At 40.0% G+C, this 19582-nt stretch overlaps 1 protein-coding gene across 1 annotated transcript in view; it reads right to left on the bottom strand.

Annotated features, from left to right (window-relative positions):
- LOC137008294 (uncharacterized) overlaps nt 1–19582 on the bottom strand; it is a 29700-nt gene that overhangs the window by 6700 nt on the left and 3418 nt on the right. The window contains exons 3-22 of the mRNA XM_067370263.1: nt 19134–19523; nt 18982–19053; nt 18312–18704; nt 17835–18221; nt 13518–13648; nt 13128–13406; nt 12833–12928; nt 12559–12700; nt 10300–10716; nt 8950–9083; nt 8560–8838; nt 8001–8142; nt 6515–6648; nt 6117–6395; nt 5545–5686; nt 3420–3714; nt 2940–3040; nt 1953–2086; nt 1555–1833; nt 1004–1145 (exon numbers count right to left, since the gene is read on the bottom strand). Coding sequence (XP_067226364.1) covers nt 1004–1145; nt 1555–1833; nt 1953–2086; nt 2940–3040; nt 3420–3714; nt 5545–5686; nt 6117–6395; nt 6515–6648; nt 8001–8142; nt 8560–8838; nt 8950–9083; nt 10300–10716; nt 12559–12700; nt 12833–12928; nt 13128–13406; nt 13518–13648; nt 17835–18221; nt 18312–18704; nt 18982–19053; nt 19134–19523 — 4368 coding nt within the window. The remainder of the gene's footprint in view (nt 1–1003; nt 1146–1554; nt 1834–1952; nt 2087–2939; nt 3041–3419; nt 3715–5544; nt 5687–6116; nt 6396–6514; nt 6649–8000; nt 8143–8559; nt 8839–8949; nt 9084–10299; nt 10717–12558; nt 12701–12832; nt 12929–13127; nt 13407–13517; nt 13649–17834; nt 18222–18311; nt 18705–18981; nt 19054–19133; nt 19524–19582) is intronic.

Below are 19582 nucleotides of genomic sequence, written 5' to 3'. Positions count from 1 at the left end.
TCACCTGTGCCTTGTTTCTCTTAGGGTATTTTAGCTGTGTTTTTCCTTTTGTTCCTCACTTGGTTTTTGAGTCTTGGCTGCGTGCTACCTGCTTGTTGTTCCAAGTCCTTCCATGCTACCTCAAGTAAGGTGTTCTTCGTTATTTGATTGTTAATGAGCTCTAGTTTTGTTTTCTCCCCTCAAGGAGTTTTTATTTATATGTGTTTTTTTTTTTTTTTTTTCAATTATCTCTCATGTTACCAATACCTCTGTCTGAGAAGAACTTTTGTTAGATTTTTGGCTTGCAAAGACTTTTTTTTTTTTTTTTTTTTTTAATAAACCAACATTGCCTGGAGTTCTGCCTAGAGTGTTTCGTTTGGGTCCAACTTTACAGCCTCTGTGGTCTAGTGGCAGATCTCTCAACTACTACATCACAGACCCGAGTTCTAGCCTGGCTAGTGACATCTGTCTAATGTGATTTGATTTCCGGAGATATACTGTAAGAGTCTATAAATAAAGCAAGACAATACTTTACCAGTGGATGTGATTGGTGAAGTAATGGATTCTTCTGTGATTGTCTCTGTTGTTGTAGACGCTAATGGGATTGACTCACTTGAGGCTTCTGGTATTAGGAACAATTTTATATCAACAGCAATCATTTTCAAACAAAATCCAGAGAAGTTAATGGCTGAAGATCATGAGCAAATGCTCACCAACGCTTTAAGTCTTATAGGGAAGGATTTGTAAGTTAAGCAGCCATCCCATGAGGAGACACATCTAATCTATTGTGCTATATAAATTAACCAACTAAAATGAGTTTTGATACTGACATTAAACAAAAATAATGTTATCATTACAAAAATCCTAGAGTAAAAATCTTAACGCCGTACACACTAAGCATGATAACTATAAAGTATTTTCATTCAAAACATTGCACCAAATTATATGACATTTATCAGAAAAAATTGCTTGTAAAGCAAAACTGTATTGTTTTTATATATTTCTAAAAAGATAAATCTTATACCTTTGTGTCCACCATCCACCCTGAAGGCCCAACGGCCTGCAACATTGACATTACTGGAGTTCTTGAGGTTTGGAATGGAGCTCCCATTGACTGACCCAGGAATCACAAAGTACTGTATGGAATTTACAGTGTCATATCCAGCCTGGATAAAATGTGTAAAATATGCTAATTATATATGTTAACAGTACATACATAAAAACATACTTATATAGTATTGAATAGTAACATATTGTTCGGATACAGATAAGTTGGTTTTACCTCAACCATAACTCCTGTTACAGAAGTGTCACCATAATTCATCAGAATAAATGAGAAATTACTGCCTGAAATTAAAACCACTTGAAATGATGTTTCCTGCAAAGATTGGAAAAAAAAGGATAATCATTTAGTGTTCATTTTTTCATTATTTTTATCTATTGCTCTTATTTGTATGACCATTATTTTGATCTTGTTGCTATTATTCATTATTTTTTGTCACTTTGTATTGTATTCATGCCAACAAAGTATTTTGATTTTGAATGGAATTGAATTCAGAAGTATATCAAACTCACTGCTCTATACATGGAAAAGTAAGGGACTTTATCCCAAGTTGCAACAAAGACCCAAGAAGCGTTGAAGGTCAGATTTGGGAAATGACTGTTTATATCCTGAGTGGCACGTGTGAGAACACTTCCAGTAGTGTACTGATGATATGAAATGACACCTCTTGCAGCGTTATTAAGGTCGGTCCAGAGACCAGCAATTATATCTTGGCTTCCATTAGCAGGAAAAGAGTAGGGAATAAACTGTGATGAAGGCTGGTTGAATGTGATGTGTCCATTATTATTTACCTGAAACATGAGAAATACTGTCAAAATAACAGCCACAGGTTTTACTGATCACAGATGAGTTTATAAAACATCCACCACTCACAGTTAGACACAGAATTAAGATGGAATCAAATCCTTACATAAATCTGCTGGTATGTGCGGCCAAAGAATAGAAATGGCCTCAACAGCTGAATTTTAGAGGAGCTTCCATCATCAGCAGCAGCATTTCTTGTGTCTCCTGAAGAGCCGAATGGGTAGAATATTTCTGGTGCTGCTGTGAGAATGAAAAAAAAAAAAAAATTACAAAAGATTTGACATTTAAATTTCACAGTAATTTGTAAGGCTCATGTTTATTTATGTAATGTGAGCGGAATCTGGCTGCTATTAGTAGTGGGATGATAATGACCTCTGGTTGTGGACTGGTATAAATGTGGACTTATTCATGCATTATTCATGCATTTCTTTCAACAAGACTGGACTACTGCATTTCACAATTCATTGTACTAAGGGATTGCTCACTCTTGTTTATCTGATGATGTGACACATAGGCCAAATTCCTCATCCATCACTATGGGAAAGACTGAAAACTCAGCAATGATGTTTTACAAAAGATTTTTGAGAAAATGTGGAAGTTCATATTAGAAATAAAAACTAAAGATCACTGAAAATGGCTGTGGCGAGGCGGGCGTCGTTCAGCGAAGTCTGCAGCGGGAGAGAGAGTCGGGAGACGCATGGTGAGTGAGTGGGTTAAATGTAAATCACGAACACTGGTTTCTCATTCCAGTAATTGGCATGGAGACAGGATAAAACGCCAGGAGAAGCAGGAGTGTGTGAGAGAGAGAGGGACTGCTGACTGAGAACGCTGGACTGCCGAGACACCTGTTGCTGGAGTGAAGCCATTACTGTGGAGATTATTTTATTGCTGTGCATTAGCACAGACTTTTTGTTGGAGATTTAATATCTGAAATAAAGCAGTCAAAGCCGACCCTGTCCTCTTCCTTCCCTAAGAACTTTGAACTTTGTTACACTGGTGCCGAAACCCGGGAAGGAAGAAGGGAGCCGCCGCCATGCAATCGACCTCTGCCACGGAGTTTGTGGACATTATTTCATCCCTCGTGGTCTTGCACCAAGACCAACACCAAGACCTACTGGACCTATGCACGGATCAAGACCGTCGCTTCCAGGCCATTCTACAAGTCCAGCAGGAAGACTGCGAGAGGTTCCGGAGCTGGAATGACCGGGAGGTTCGTATGGAGACCACCGGACAGCTCGCTGCGCCCACCACCAATCTGCCACTGAACAAAATGGGCCCGCAGGATGGCCTTCCTGGACTTGTTTGAAAAGTCTGCCGAAGTTTCTGGATGGCCCCGGGATCAGTGGCCCATGCAGCTCACCCCTTTGCTATTGGGTGAGTCGCCGGTGGCAGCGCAGCAGCTTCCTGTACAGAACCTCCTGGTCTCCTGGACCTCCTGGTGCCACTGTTCTACGTCGCTGGACTCGGCCATCCAACTTGCGGAGGACCACATGGTGGCGTGCCCATGGGTCGGCGAACCCCTGCCATCTATCTCTCTCTCCCTCTCTTTCCCCATCCTCCTCTCTCTCTAGACCTGTCCCTCTCCCCAGGTCTCATCCGCTCGGCCCTCCTCGTGTCCCGCCCCGGGGGTGGGGCGGGACTGAACAGGGACAGTTTTCCGAGCAGGTCTGGGCCGGCTTGTTGGCGTTGCAGGGACACGGACCATTTCGGGGACAGGTCATGGAGTTTGGGACGATGATGCGGGTCCCGGATGACCCGCAGGTTGCCCTTGGTCAGGCTGGCTGGTACCAAATACCTGTGAGTATCAAGGGGGTACTTATCAGGCTTTGGTAGACTCAGGCTGTAACCAAACCTCGGTTCATCAAAGCCTGATTTCATCCGGGGCATTGGATACAAGCCACATGGTTAGGGTGCAGTGTGTACACGGGGATGTGGTGGAATATCCTATAGTGCCAATTGTTATGAAATTCAGGGGGCAAAAGCATAATGTTGAGGTGGCAGTTAACCCGCATAATCCGATAATTCTGGGAACGTATTGGCCAGCGTTTAATAAATTAATGGGATGTTTGTGCTCGGATGCCTCTTGGGGAAAAAAGACGCTGGATAAGCATGCACGAGTGCAGGTGGGAGAGACTGACCAGGGACCAATGACTACAGCCTCAGGGGAACAGAGCGGGATCGGGAGACTTATTCTTTCGGAACGCGATGACTTTCCCCTGGAGCAGTCTCAGGACGCAACACTAAAACATGCCTTTGAAAGGGTCAGCACCATCGACGGTCAGCCTCTCCAGCCTGGACGTCCGCTTACTTTTCCATATTTTGCGATCATAAAAGATAGGTTGTATCGAGTGACCCAAGACACTCAGACAAAGGAAGATACAACTCAGTTGTTAGTTCTGAAGAGCAGCAGGGAAATGCTTTTCCAAGTGGCTCATTCTAATCCAATGGCTGGACATTTAGGACAAACGGCAACACTAAATTGCCTCATGACCCGATTCCTTTGGCCGGGCATCCACAAGAATGTGCGCAGGTGGTGCGCGTCTTGTCGTGAATGTCAGTTGGTGAATCCACCGGCCGCTCCAAAAGCGCCTTTGTGCTCTCTCCCATTAATGCAGGTCCCCTTCGAGAGAATTGCTATGGACCTCATCGGGCAATTAGAGCGTTCAGCGAGAGGGCATCGCTTTGCATTTGTCACTGTGGATTATGCAACGCGATACCCCGAAGCAGTGGCTCTCTGCAACATTTCCGCTAAGAGTGTTGCAGACGCACTGTTTAGTCTAATCTCCCGAGTGGGGATTCTGAACAAAATCCTCACTGATCAAGGCACGGCGTTTATGTCACGCACATTATGCAAACTTTACGAATTATTGGGCATTAAATCAATTCGTACCAGCGTCTTTCACCCACAAACGGACAGGCTGGTCGAACGTTTTAAATCCATGATTTGTAAATTCGTTCAGGAAGACGCCAAAAATCTGTCGCCTTTTTGTTGGAGATTTAATATCTGAATTAAAGCTCAGTCAGCAGTCAAAGCCAACCTGTCCTCTTCCTTCCCTAAGAACTTTGAACGTTGCTACAATGGCTGATTCCACTATCAAGGAAATAATTATTCTGAGCTTTTTTACTTCTGTCTAATGTGATTTATTTTCCGGAGATATATACTGTAAGAGTCTATAAACAAAGCAAGACAATACTTTACCAGTGGATGTGATTGGTGAAGTAATGGATTCTTCTGTGATTGTCTTTGTTGTTGTAGACGCTGATGGGATTGACTCACTTGAGGCTTCTGGTATTAGAAACAATTTTATATCAACAGCAATCATTTTCAAACAAAATCCAGAGAAGTTAATGGCTGAAGATCATGAGCAAATGCTCACCAACGCTTTAAGTCTTATAGGGTGGGATGTGTAAGTACAGCAGCCATCCCATGAGGAGACACATCTCATCTATTGTGCTATAAAAATGAACTAACTAAAATTAGTTTTGATATTGATATTAAACAAAAATAATGTTATCATTACAAAAATCCCAGAGTACAAATCTTAAGGCCGTACACATTAAGCACGATAACTATAAAGTATTTTGAATGTTTTTCATTCAAAACATTGCACCAAGTTATATGACGTTTATCAGAAAAAATGGCTTGTAAAGCAAAACTGTATTGTTTTTATCTATTTCTAAAAAGATAAATCTTATACCTTTGTGTCCACCATCCACCCTGAAGGCCCAACGGCCTGCAACATTGACATTACTGGAGTTCTTGAGGTTTGGAATGGAGCTCCCATTGACTGATCCAGGAATCACAAGGTAGTGTATGGAGTTAACAGTGTCATAACCAGCCTGGATAAAATATGTAAAATATGCTAATTATATATGTGAACAGTACATACATACATACATACATACATACACTATAGTACATATAGTATTGAATAGTAACATTTTGTTCGGATACAGATAAGTTGCTTTTACCTCCACTGGAAGCCCTGTTACAGAAGTGTCACCATAATTCATCAGAATAAATGAAAAATTACTGCCTGAAATTAAAACCACTTGAAATGATGTTTCCTGCAAAGACTGGCAAAAAGGACAATCATTTAATGTTCATTTTTCATTATTGCTCTTGTATGACCATTATTGTGACCTTGTTGCTAATATTAATGATTTAATTCATTATTTTCTGTGTATTGTAACACTTTGTATTGTATTCATGCCAACAAAGTAATTTGATTTTGAATGGAATTGAATTCAGAAGTATAATCAAACTTACTGCTCTAAACATGGAAATGTAAGGGACTTTATCCCAAGTTACAACAAAGACCCAAGAAGCGTTGAAGGTCAGATTTGGGAAATGATTGTTTATATCCTGAGTGGCACGTGTGAGAACACTTCCATTAGTGTACTGATGATATGAAATGACACCTCTTGCACGGTTGTCAAGGTCGGTCCAGAGACCAGCAATTATATCTTGGCTTCCATTAGCAGGAAAAGAGTAGGGAATAAACTGTGATGAAGACTGGTTGAATGTGAGATGTCCATTATTATTCACCTGAAACATGAGAAATACTGTCAAAATAACAGCCACAGGTTTTACTGATCACAGATGAGTTTATAAAACATTCACCACTCACAGTTAGACACAGAATTAAGATGGAATCAAATCCTTACATAAATCTGCTGGTATGTGCGGCCAAAGAATAGAAATGGCCTCAACAGCTGAATTTTAGAGGAGCTTCCATCATCAGCAGCAGCATTTCTTGTGTCTCCTGAAGAGCCGAAAGGGTAGAATATTTCTGGTGCTGCTATGAGAATGAACAAAAAAAATACAAAAGATTTGACATTTAAATTTCACAGTAATTTGTAAGGCTCATGTTTATTTATGTAATGTGAGAGGAATCTGGCTGCTATTAGTAGTGGGATGATGATGACCTCTGGTTGTGGACTGGTATAAATGTGGACTTATTCACGCATTATTCATGCATTTCTTTCAACAAGACTGGACTACTGCAATTGACAATTCATTGTACTAAGGGATTGCTCACTCTTGTTTATCTGATGATGTGACACATAGGCCAAATTCCTCATCCATCACTATGGGAAAGACTGAAAACTCAGCAATGACTTTCTACAAAAGATTTTTGAGAAAATGTGGAAGTTCATTTTAGAAATAAAAACTAAAGATCACTGAAAATGGCTGTGGCGAGGCGGGCGTCGTTCAGCGAAGTCTGCAGCGGGAGAGAGAGTCGGGAGACGCATGGTGAGTGAGTGGGTTAAATGTAAATCACGAACACCGGTTTCTCATTCCAGTAATTGGCGCGGAGACAGGATAAAATGCCAGGAGAAGCAGGAGTGTGTGAGAGAGAGAGGGACCGCTGACTGAGAACGCTGGACTGCCGAGACACCTGTTGCTGGAGTGAAGCCATTACTGTGGAGATTATTTTGTTGTTGTGCATTTGCACAGACTTTTTGTTGGAGATTTAATATCTGAAATAAAGCTCAGTCAGCAGTCAAAGCCGACCCTGTCCTCTTCCTTCCCTAAGAACTTTGAACTTTGTTATACTGGCCGATTCCACTATCAAGGAAATAATCATTCTGAGCTTTTTTACTTCTGTCTAATGTGATTTATTTTCCGGAGATATATACTGTAAGAGTCTATAAACAAAGCAAGACAATACTTTACCAGTGGATGTGATTGGTGAAGTAATGGATTCTTCTGTGATTGTCTTTGTTGTTGTAGACGCGGATGGGATTGACTCACTTGAGGCTTCTGGTATTAGGAACAATTTTATATCAACAGCAATCATTTTCAAACAAAATCCAGAGAAGTTAATGGCTGAAGATCATGAGCAAAGGGTGGGATGTGTAAGTACAGCAGCCATCCCATGAGGAGACACATCTCATCTATTGTGCTATAAAAATGAACTAACTAAAATTAGTTTTGATACTGACATTGAACAAAAATAATGTTATCATTACAAAAATCCCAGAGTAAAAATCTTAAGGCCATACAAACCAAGCACAATAAATATAAAATATTTTTAATATTTTTCATTCAAAATATTGCACCGAGTTATATGACATTTATCAGAAAAAATGGCTTGTAAAGCAAAACTGTATTGTTTTTAATCTATTTCTAAAAAGATAAATCTTTTACCTTTGTGTCCACCATCCACCCTGAAGGCCCAACGGCCTGCAACATTGACATTACTGGAGTTCTTGAGGTTTGGAATGGAGCTCCCATTGACTGATCCAGGAATCACAAAGTAGTGTATGGAGTTTACAGTGTCATATCCAGCCTGGATAAAATATGTAAAATATGCTAATTATATATGTTAACAGTACATACATACATACATACATACATACATACACTTATATAGTATTGAATAGTAACATTTTGTGCGGATACAGATAAGTTGCTTTTACCTCCACTGGAAGCCCTGTTACAGAAGTGTCACCATAATTCATCAGAATAAATGAAAAAATACTGCCTGAAATTAAAACCACTTGAAATGATGTTTCCTGCAAAGATTGGAAAAAAGGATAATCATTTAGTGTTTTCATTATTGCTCTTATTTGTATGACCATTATTTTGATCTTGTTGCTATTATTATTGTTTTAATTCATTATTTTCTGTCACTTTGTATTGTATTCATGCAAACAAAGTAATTTGATTTTGAATGGAATTGAAGTCAGAAGTATATCAAACTCACTGCTCTAAACATGGAAATGTAAGGGACTTTATCCCATGTTGCAACAAAGACCCAAGAAGCGTTGAAGGTCAGATTTGGGAAATGATTGTTTATATCCTGAGTGGCACGTGTGAGAACACTTCCATTAGTGTACTGATGATATGAAATGACACCTCTTGCACGGTTGTCAAGGTCGGTCCAGAGACCAGCAATTATATCTTGGCTTCCATTAGCAGGAAAAGAGTAGGGAATAAACTGTGATGAAGACTGGTTGAATGTGAGATGTCCATTATTATTCACCTGAAACATGAGAAATATTGTCAAAATAACAGCCACAGGTTTTACTGATCACAGATGAGCTTTAGACACATCACATTTAGACACAGAATTAAGATGGAATCAATTTCTTACATAAATCTGCTGGTATGTGCGGCCAAAGAACAGAAATGGCCTCAACAGCTGAATTTTAGAGGAGCTTCCATCATCAGCAGCAGCATTTCTTGTGTCTCCTGAAGAGCCGAAAGGGTAGAATATTTCTGGTGCGGCTGTGAGAATGAACAAAAAAAAAAATTATATTTGACATTTAAATTTTACAGTAATTTGTAAGGCTCATGTTTATTTATGTATTGTGAGAGGAATCTGGCTGCTATTAGTAGTGGGATGATAATGACCTCTGGTTGTGGACTGGTATAAATGTGGACTTATTCATGCATTATTCATGCATTTCTTTCAACAAGACTGGACTACTGCAATTCACAATTCATTGTACTAAGGGATTGTTCACTCTTTTTTATCTGATGATGTGACACATAGGCCAAATTCCTCATCCATCACTATGGGAAAGACTGAAAACTCAGCAATGACTTTCAACAAAAGATTTTTGAGAAAATGTGGAAGTTCATTTTAGAAATAAAAACTAAAGATCACTGAAAATGGCTGTGGCGAGGCGGGCGTCGTTCAGCGAAGTCTGCAGCGGGAGAGAGAGTCGGGAGACGCATGGTGAGTGAGTGGGTTAAATGTAAATCACGAACACCGGTTTCTCATTCCAGTAATTGGCGTGGAGACAGGATAAAACGCCAGGAGAAGCAGGAGTGTGTGAGAGAGAGAGGGACTGCTGACTGAGAACGCTGGACTGCCGAGACACCTGTTGCTGGAGTGAAGCCATTACTGTGGAGATTATTTTATTGCTGTGCATTAGCACAGACTTTTTGTTGGAGATTTAATATCTGAAATAAAGCTCAGTCAGCAGTCAAAGCCGACCCTGTCCTCTTCCTTCCCTAAGAACTTTGAACTTTGTTATACTGGTGCCGAAACCCGGGAAGGAAGAAGGGAGCCGCCGCCATGTAATCGACCTCCGCCACGGAGTTTGTGGACATTATTTCATCCCTCGTGGTCTTGCACCAAGACCAACACCAAGCCCTACTGGACCTATGCACGGATCAAGACCGCCGCTTCCAGGCCATTCTACAAGTCCAGCAGGAAGACTGCGAGAGGTTCCGGAGCTGGATTGACCGGGAGGTTCGTATGGAGACCACCGGACAGCTCGCTGCGCCCACCACCAATCTGCCACTGAACAAAATGGGCCCGCAGGATGGCCTTCCTGGACTTGTTTGAAAAGTCTGCCGAAGTTTCTGGATGGCCCCGGGATCAGTGGCCCATGCAGCTCACCCCTTTGCTATCGGGTGAGTCGCCGGTGGCAGCGCAGCAGCTTCCTGTACAGAACCTCCTGGTCTCCTGGACCTCCTGGTGCCACTGTCCTACGTCGCTGGACTCGGCCATCCAACTTGCGGAGGACCACATGGTGGCGTGCCCATGGGTCGGCGAACCCCTGCCATCTATCTCTCTCTCTCCCTCTCTTTCCCCATCCTCCTCTCTCTCTAGACCTGTCCCTCTCCCCAGGTCTCATCCGCTCGGCCCTCCTCGTGTCCCGCCCCGGGGGTGGGGCGGGACTGAACAGGGACAGTTTTCCGAGCAGGTCTGGGCCGGCTTGTTGGCGTTGCAGGGACACGGACCATTTCGGGGACAGGTCATGGAGTTCGGGACGATGATGCGGGTCCCGGATGACCCGCAGGTTGCCCTTGGTCAGGCTGGCTGGTACCAAATACCTGTGAGTATCAAGGGGGTACTTATCAGGCTTTGGTAGACTCAGGATGTAACCAAACCTCGGTTCATCAAAGCCTGATTTCATCCGGGGCATTGGATACAAGCCACATGGTTAGGGTGCGGTGTGTACACGGGGATGTGGTGGAATATCCTATAGTGCCAATTGTTATTAAATTCAGGGGGCAAAAGCATAATGTTGAGGTGGCAGTTAACCCGCATAATCCGATAATTCTGGGAACGTATTGGCCAGCGTTTAATAAATTAATGGGATGTTTGTGCTCGGATGCCTCTTGGGGAAAAAAGACGCTGGATAAGCATGCACGAGTGCAGGTGGGAGAGACTTACCAGGGACCAATGACTGCAGCCTCAGGGGAACAGAGCGGGATCGGGAGACTTATTCTTTCGGAACGCGATGACTTTCCCCTGGAGCAGTCTCAGGACGCAACACTAAAACATGCCTTTGAAAGGGTCAGCACCATCGACGGTCAGCCTCTCCAGCCTGGACGTCCGCTTACTTTTCCATATTTTGCGATCATAAAAGATAGGTTGTATCGAGTGACCCAAGACACTCAGACAAAGGAAGATACAACTCAGTTGTTAGTTCTGAAGAGCAGCAGGGAAATGCTTTTCCAAGTGGCTCATTCTAATCCAATGGCTGGACATTTAGGACAAACGGCAACACTAAATTGCCTCATGACCCGATTCCTTTGGCCGGGCATCCACAAGAATGTGCGCAGGTGGTGCGCGTCTTGTCGTGAATGTCAGTTGGTGAATCCACCGGCCGCTCCAAAAGCGCCTTTGTTCTCTCTCCCATTAATGCAGGTCCCCTTCGAGAGAATTGCTATGGACCTCATCGGGCAATTAGAGCGTTCAGCGAGAGGGCATCGCTTTGCATTTGTCACTGTGGATTATGCAACGCGATACCCCGAAGCAGTGGCTCTCTGCAACAATTCCGCTAAGAGTGTTGCAGACGCACTGTTTAGTCTAATCTCCCGAGTGGGGATTCTGAACAAAATCCTCACTGATCAAGGCACGGCGTGTATGTCACGCACATTACGCAAACTTTATGAATTATTGGGCATTAAATCAATTCGTACCAGCGTCTTTCACCCACAAACGGACAGGCTGGTCGAACGTTTTAATCGCACGCTTAAATACATGATTTGTAAATTCGTTCAGGAAGACGCCAAAAATCTGTCGCCTTTTTGTTGGAGATTTAATATCTGAATTAAAGCTCAGTCAGCAGTCAAAGCCAACCTGTCCTCTTCCTTCCCCAAGAACTTTGAACGTTGCTACAATGGCTGATTCCACTTTCAAGGAAATAATTATTCTGAGCTTTTTTACTTCTGTCTAATGTGATTTATTTTCCGGAGATATATACTGTAAGAGTCTATAAACAAAGCAAGACAATACTTTACCAGTGGATGTGATTGGTGAAGTAATGGATTCTTCTGTGATTGTCTTTGTTGTTGTAGACGCTGATGGGATTGACTCACTTGAGGCTTCTGGTATTAGAAACAATTTTATATCAACAGCAATCATTTTCAAACAAAATCCAGAGAAGTTAATGGCTGAAGATCATGAGCAAATGCTCACCAACGCTTTAAGTCTTATAGGGTGGGATGTGTAAGTACAGCAGCCATCCCATGAGGAGACATATCTCATCTATTGTGCTATAAAAATTAACTAACTAAAATTAGTTTTGATATTGATATTAAACAAAAATAATGTTATCATTACAAAAATCCCAGAGTAGAAATCTTAAGGCTGTACACACTAAGCACGATAACTATAAAGTATTTTGAATGTTTTTCATTCAAAACATTGCACCGAGTTATATGACATTTATCAGAAAAAATGGCTTGTAAAGCAAAACTGTATTGTTTTTATCTATTTCTAAAAAGATAAATCTTATACCTTTGTGTCCACCATCCACCCTGAAGGCCCAACGGCCTGCAACATTGACATTACTGGAGTTCTTGAGGTTTGGAATGGAGCTCCCATTGACTGATCCAGGAATCACAAAGTAGTGTATGGAGTTTACAGTGTCATATCCAGCCTGGATAAAATATGTAAAATATGCTAATTATATATGTGAACAGTACATACATACATACATACATACATACACTATAGTACATATAGTATTGAATAGTTATATTTTGTTCGGATACAGATAAGTTGCTTTTACCTCCACTGGAAGCCCTGTTACAGAAGTGTCACCATAATTCATTAGAATAAATGAAAAATTACTGCCTGAAATTAAAACCACTTGAAATGATGTTTCCTGCAAAGACTGGAAAAAAGGACAATCATTTAATGTTCATTTTTCATTATTGCTCTTGTATGACCATTATTTTGACTTTGTTGCTAATATTAATGATTTAATTCATTTTCTGTGTATTGTAACACTTTGTATTGTATTCATGCCAACAAAGTATTTTGATTTTGAATGGAATTGAATTCAGAAGTATAATCAAACTTACTGCTCTAAACATGGAAATGTAAGGGACTTTATCCCAAGTTGCAACAAAGACCCAAGAAGCGTTGAAGGTCAGATTTGGGAAATGATTGTTTATATCCTGAGTGGCACGTGTGAGAACACTTCCATTAGTGTACTGATGATATGAAATGACACCTCTTGCACGGTTGTCAAGGTCGGTCCAGAGACCAGCAATTATATCTTGGCTTCCATTCGCAGGAAAAGAGTAGGGAATAAACTGTGATGAAGACTGGTTGAATGTGAGATGTCCATTATTATTCACCTGAAACATGGAACATACTTTCAAAATAACAGCCACATTTTTTTCTGATCACAGATGAGCTTTAGGCACATCACATTTAGACACAGAATTAAGATGGAATCAATTTCTTACATAAATCTGCTGGTACGTGCGGCCAAAGAACAGAAATGGCCTCAACAGCTGAATTTTAGAGGAGCTTCCATCATCAGCAGCAGCATTTCTTGTGTCTCCTGAAGAGCCGAAAGGGTAGAATATTTCTGGTGCTGCTGAGAGAATGAAAAAAAAAAAAAAAAAAAATACAAAAGATTTGACATTTACATTTTTCAGTAATTTGTGAGGCTCATGTTTATGTCATGTGAGAGGAATCTGGCTGCTATTAGTAGTGGGACAATGATGATGACCTTTGGTTTTGGACTGGTCAAAGTGTGGACTTATTCATATACATACATATCCAACATTTGTCCAAAATATGTGCCATAATTATTATTATTATTATTATTATTATTAATTATTCTCACCCCTAGAAAATCTTAAGAGTAAAATCTAACCAATCATATTGTAAGTTTTTAAGTTCACATGAGTGATTAAGAACACTTAAGTTGTAAGTTATGACCTCTTGCTCTAATTATGATGTGACACATAGGCCAAATTCCTCATCCATCACTATGGGAAAGACTGAAAACTCAGCAATTATGTTAAACAAAAGATTTTTGAGAAAATGTTTGTTAAATAATTTCTTATTTATTGGGCTTCACTTTTTGACTTTCTCTGTGTCTTGGGATTTTTCCATTGTGCACATCATGTGCCTACCTAGACAAAACAAGAAGTAGTAGTCCTTGGACACACTGACACTCTCACACATAACCAGAAGTTGAAGACACACACACATTTATGCAGCTACATTTCTTAAAATGCCATACATGGTAAGGTTTGATTCTTAAGTCGTATGATTGGCTGCTCAAGCCATCCTGGAGATTGTTGTTTGACCTATGTCTATAAATATGACCCTTCTTCCTGAATAAATCTGAGAATGCTTTGTACCGCACTTGATCTGTGTCTGCTTGGTCATTCTCCCGAGATCTCGCACTGCTGCTGCCACACATCACAGGGGTTGAGGCACCTGTTTCTAAACTAATGACTGAGACCACAAATATTCTACCTATTATTGAGATTTTGATCTAACAGTTTGGGGGCTCGTCCGGGATATTCCCAAGAAACACGGGACTGAGGACTGAGAGGTCATCCTTCATCACAGGTAAGTTGTTTTTAATAATTTCCTGTGGTGCTAGGATTGATTGAACTCATCCCATAATAGGTAGTGTTATCCTTGGATGGAGCTCTAAGAGTTAGTCCAGGAAGAATTGTCTGTAAGGGTAATGTTTAAATGCACAACTACCTAGCAAATATTTTGGTTATTCCTCTGTGCGAGGAAGATCCGTGCAGATCCGCTCTGACGGAAAATAAAGTGTTGATGGGAATATTCCGTTTGACGAATTAATAAAATTGGCTGAATAATTATAATTGAAGAATTATAAAGAGACCCCTTTGGTGTGGTGTGACAAATTCAAAAATCAAATTAGGTGAAGGATGGGTCAAAAGATATTTTGTTTAGAAATTGAAGTTGATATTAGAAATAAAAATTAAAGATAATTGAAAATGGCCAGTTCCACTATCAAGGAAATAATCATTCTGAGCTGTTTTACTTCTGTCTAATGTGATTTATTTTCTGGAGAAATAAGAGTTTATAAATGAAGCAAGACAATACTTTACCAGTGGTTGTGTTTGGTGGAGTAATGGATTCTACAATGGATTCTTCTGTGGATTCTTCTATTGGTGGAGTAGTGGATTCTTCTGTGATTGTCTCTGTTGTTGTAGACTCTGATGGGATGGACTGGCTTGAGGCATCTGCTATTAGGAAATATTTATATCAACATCAATAATTTTCAAACAAAATCCAGTTAATGGCTAAAGATCATACGAGTAAATGCTCACCAACACAGTAAGCTCTGCAAAATATTGGCTTGACAAATTCATAAACATAGTAATTTCCTGGACAGGCTTTGACTCTTATAGGGTAGGATGTGTAAATACAGCAGCCATTCCATGATGAGACACATCTCATCTATTGTGCTATGTAAATTAACTAACCAACTAATTACAATTATTCTTGATACTGACATTAAACAAAAAATCATGTTATCACAAAAATCCCAGAGTAAAAATGTTAAGGCCGTTCACACAAAGCACAATAACTATAAAAGTTTTAATAATCATTTCAATTCTACGAGAATAGTGTTGTACACACCACAACTATAACAATAATGAAATAGAGAAACTATATTGTCATAATCACTTTCAGAATAATTTCATCCAGCTGACAAACAATAAAAACCTTGACACTGTCAGAATCTATCTGGCTTTAAAAGGTTAGTTCACCCCAAAATGAAAATTCTGTCTTTAGTTCCACACCCGTAAGACCTTCATTCATCTTTGGAACACAAATTAAGATATTTTTGATGAAATCAGAGAGGTATATGACACAGACAGCAATTTAACCACCACTGTCAAGGTCCAAAAATGTACTAAAGACATTGTTAAAATAGTCCATGTGACTACAGTGGTTCAACCTTATTTTTATAAAGTGATAAGAATGCTTTTTGTGCAAAAACAAAACAAAAATAACAACTTTATTCAACAATTTCTTTTTTTCTGTGTTATTCACATATGCTGTTTACATTCAGCACTTCCAGGTTCTACATCAGAACACAGGCTAACGAGAACTGTGTTTCTCAAAATCATTGTCAGCCTGAATCAGAGTCAATTGTTGCCAATGGTTTTCTATTTATGCTTATTATACACGGCCCTGCTTTCTTCAGACATGCAGTTTCAGAGAGATCATTCCAACCTAACTAGTCTGTTCCTTTTTATTTCTTATTTATCTATTTTCTTTCTTTTTAATTTTTTAACAAGCATTTTTGTCTTTACGCATCTTAACAGTGATTTTTCCATGGTATTAAAGGGATAGTTCACCCAAAAAGGAAAATTTGATGTTTATCTGCTTACCCCCAGGGCATCCAAGATGTAGATGACTTTTTTTCTTCAGTCGAACGCAAATTATGATTTTTAACTGCAACCGCTGCCGTCTGTCAGTCAAATAATAGCAGTGATTGGGAACTTGAACAATAAGAGTCGAAAAAACTTCCATAGACAAATCCAAATTAAACCCTGCGGATCGTGACGGCACATTGATGTCCTAAGACACGAAACGATCGTTTGTGCGAGAAACCGTATTTATATAATTTTTTACCTCTAATACACCACTATGTCCAACTTCGTTCAGCTTCCGGCTAGTGAGGTCTGATAACGGAAGTGATGTCTCGCGCTCATTGAAGTATATGGGCGAGACATCACTTCCGTCTTCAGAACGCGTTTTTTGACCTCACTAACAGGAAGCTGAACGAAGTTGGACGTATTAGAGGTAAAAATTGTATAAATAATGTTCGGTTTCTCGCACAAACCGATCGTTTTGTGTCTTAGGACATTAATGTGTTGTCACGAGCCGCAGGTTTTAATTTTGATTTGTCTAAGTAAGTTTTATTTACTGTTATAGTTGAAGTTCCCATCTACTGCTATTATTTGACTGACAGACGGCAGCGGTTGCAGTTAAAAATCATAATTTGCGTTTGACTGAAGAAAAAAAGTCACCTACATCTTGGATGCACTGGGGGTAAGCAGATAAACATCAAATTTTCCTTTTTGGGTGAACTATCCCTTTAATGACATTTTTCATTCAAAATTTTCTCAACAATCTATCCTTTAACTGAAGTTGTAGGAAAAAATAAATAAATAAAACATTCTCCTCAACTGTCACCCTTAGAAATTCTTAAGAGTAAAATCTAACCAAAGTATGTTCATTATCATATTGTAAGTTAAGTTCACCTGAGTGATTAGGAACACTTAAATTGTAAGTCATGACTTCTGCTCTAATTATGATGTGACACATAAGCCAAATTCCTCATCCATCACAATAGGAAAGAATCGGAATTCAGCAATGATGTGTAAGAAAAGGATGTTGAGAAAATTAAGAAGCTGTTGAGAAATTTATTTTCTGGAGAAATTTGTTTTTCTATGACTTTTTCTATACTCTTGTGTAATGGGTCAAACTAAAAAAGTCTAAGTTGTTCATGAGAGTTTATAAAGGAAGCAAGATAATACTTTACCAGTGGTTGTGATTGGTGGAGTAATGGATTCTACAATGGATTCTACTGTTGATGGAGTAATGGATTCAGTGGATGGGATTCTCTCTGTTGTTGTAGACACTGATGAGATGGACTGGTTTGAGGCATCTGGTTTTAGAAACAATTAAATTGACAATAAAATCAACAGCAATCATTTTTAAACAAAATCCAGAAAAGTTGATGGCTGAAGATCATACGAGTAAATGCTCACCAACACAATAAGCTCCGCAAAATGGTGGCTTGACAAACTCATAAACATAGTAATCTCCTGGACAGGCTTTGACTCTTATAGGGTGGGATGTGTAAGTACAGCAGTCACCCCATGATGGGACACAGACCTGACGGATGACCACTCCATCTTCCAGCTGTGGGTGAGGGCCGTTGAGCCACAGTGGGGAATCTGTGCCACACCTGAACCGATCTACACATGATTCTGGCATCTGAGCATTTTGACCATTATAGAACAGCCTGTACCAGCCATTCCACTCCACATTATAATCACACATGCCATTGTTGTAAGAGTTGTCAGTGGATCTCCAAGGCTCATCCAGACTGGTATAGCTGAAGCAGGGGTTGATACTTGGAGTGGTGAAAGATACTATTATGAAATCACAGAAAGTGTATAATAACAAAAACCTTCAATACAATTCATGATAATCATGTCAAATATAAAGATGAATGTATGTACCTGCACAATATGCAGGAGCTGGGATTGATAGAGGTGGCCTGATAAATTTGTAGACATAATAATTTCCAGGACAAGCTTTGACTTGGATTGGGTCAGATCTGTAGCTTCTGCACTGATCATAACGGGAGCCGAAAATTTCATGAGTAACAACTCCATCTTCTAGCCGAGGATGAGAGCCACCAAGATACAGAGCAGTATAACCTCCACAAGCCATGAAAGACGCACACCATTCAGGCATCTGAGCACTTGATCCATTAATGAAGAGTCGATACCAGCCATCCCATTCTACAAGAGTGTCATCGTGTGCAGATACGTATCCACGAACATACCAGTAATTGAGAGTGTTTCTCCAGTGGTTGTCAAGTATGTTGTAGTTATTGCACGGGTCATAATCTGTTAGTAAGAGATCACCAAAACCAACAAATTATATTACAATAATGAGCTTCACAAGTGTAAATGTGAACCAGTCAAACACTACAATAATCATGAGATTCTTAATCCACTTATACATGACACATGACTGTGTAAAAGTTATGCTAGAAGTTCATGTATAGAAATTGCCATTTAAACTGTAATGCAGAACTTTCATTGGAAAATAAAACAAAACAGCAAATTTTATTGTTGAGATAATCATGTATTCACATATTTATATATGTTATTTTCAACATACGCAAGGTGGTGCTGGATCCATTGATTATATCTAGACTTGTAGTGGAAACCACTTGTGAAATTGTGCTGACATCTAAAAAGAAGGAAATTCATGTCATGACAGAAATCATTTTTAAAAAGGTTTGAAATACTTAAATGAGAAAAGCACAGTACCTGTGCAGTATCCTGAACACCACCATTGTGGATTCACAAGTTCATAGACATAGTAATTGCCTGGACACGCTTTTACTCTGATGGGATTTGTCTTGTAATCACAGCAGCCTCCCCAATAAGACCCTCCACAGACCTCCCTGATCACCACTCCATCCTCTATCTGAGGGTGAGGATCACTCAGCCACAGATTGATTACTGTGTTACAGGTGAATGAACTAATACAGGTCTCTGACATCCGGATGTCCATTCCGTAGTAGAAAAGCCGGTACCAGCCATTCCAGGAGAAAGAGTCATCACAAATATATTCTCCACTTTCATTGTTGGCTCTCCAGGGACGATCCAAAGACTCATAGTTGTAGCAGGGATCACTGCTGATGCTTTGGAAAGCAACTGTCATGGACGAAAGGAAAAGACACATTATTTTAGAAGACTTTTCACACTTTATATAA

The sequence above is a fragment of the Chanodichthys erythropterus genome, chromosome 19, assembly GCF_024489055.1.
Source record: "Chanodichthys erythropterus isolate Z2021 chromosome 19, ASM2448905v1, whole genome shotgun sequence".
Lineage (NCBI taxonomy): Eukaryota > Metazoa > Chordata > Actinopteri > Cypriniformes > Xenocyprididae > Chanodichthys > Chanodichthys erythropterus.
The sequence above is the reverse complement of the archived record's forward strand: the minus strand, read 5'-3'. Positions and strand labels throughout refer to the sequence as shown.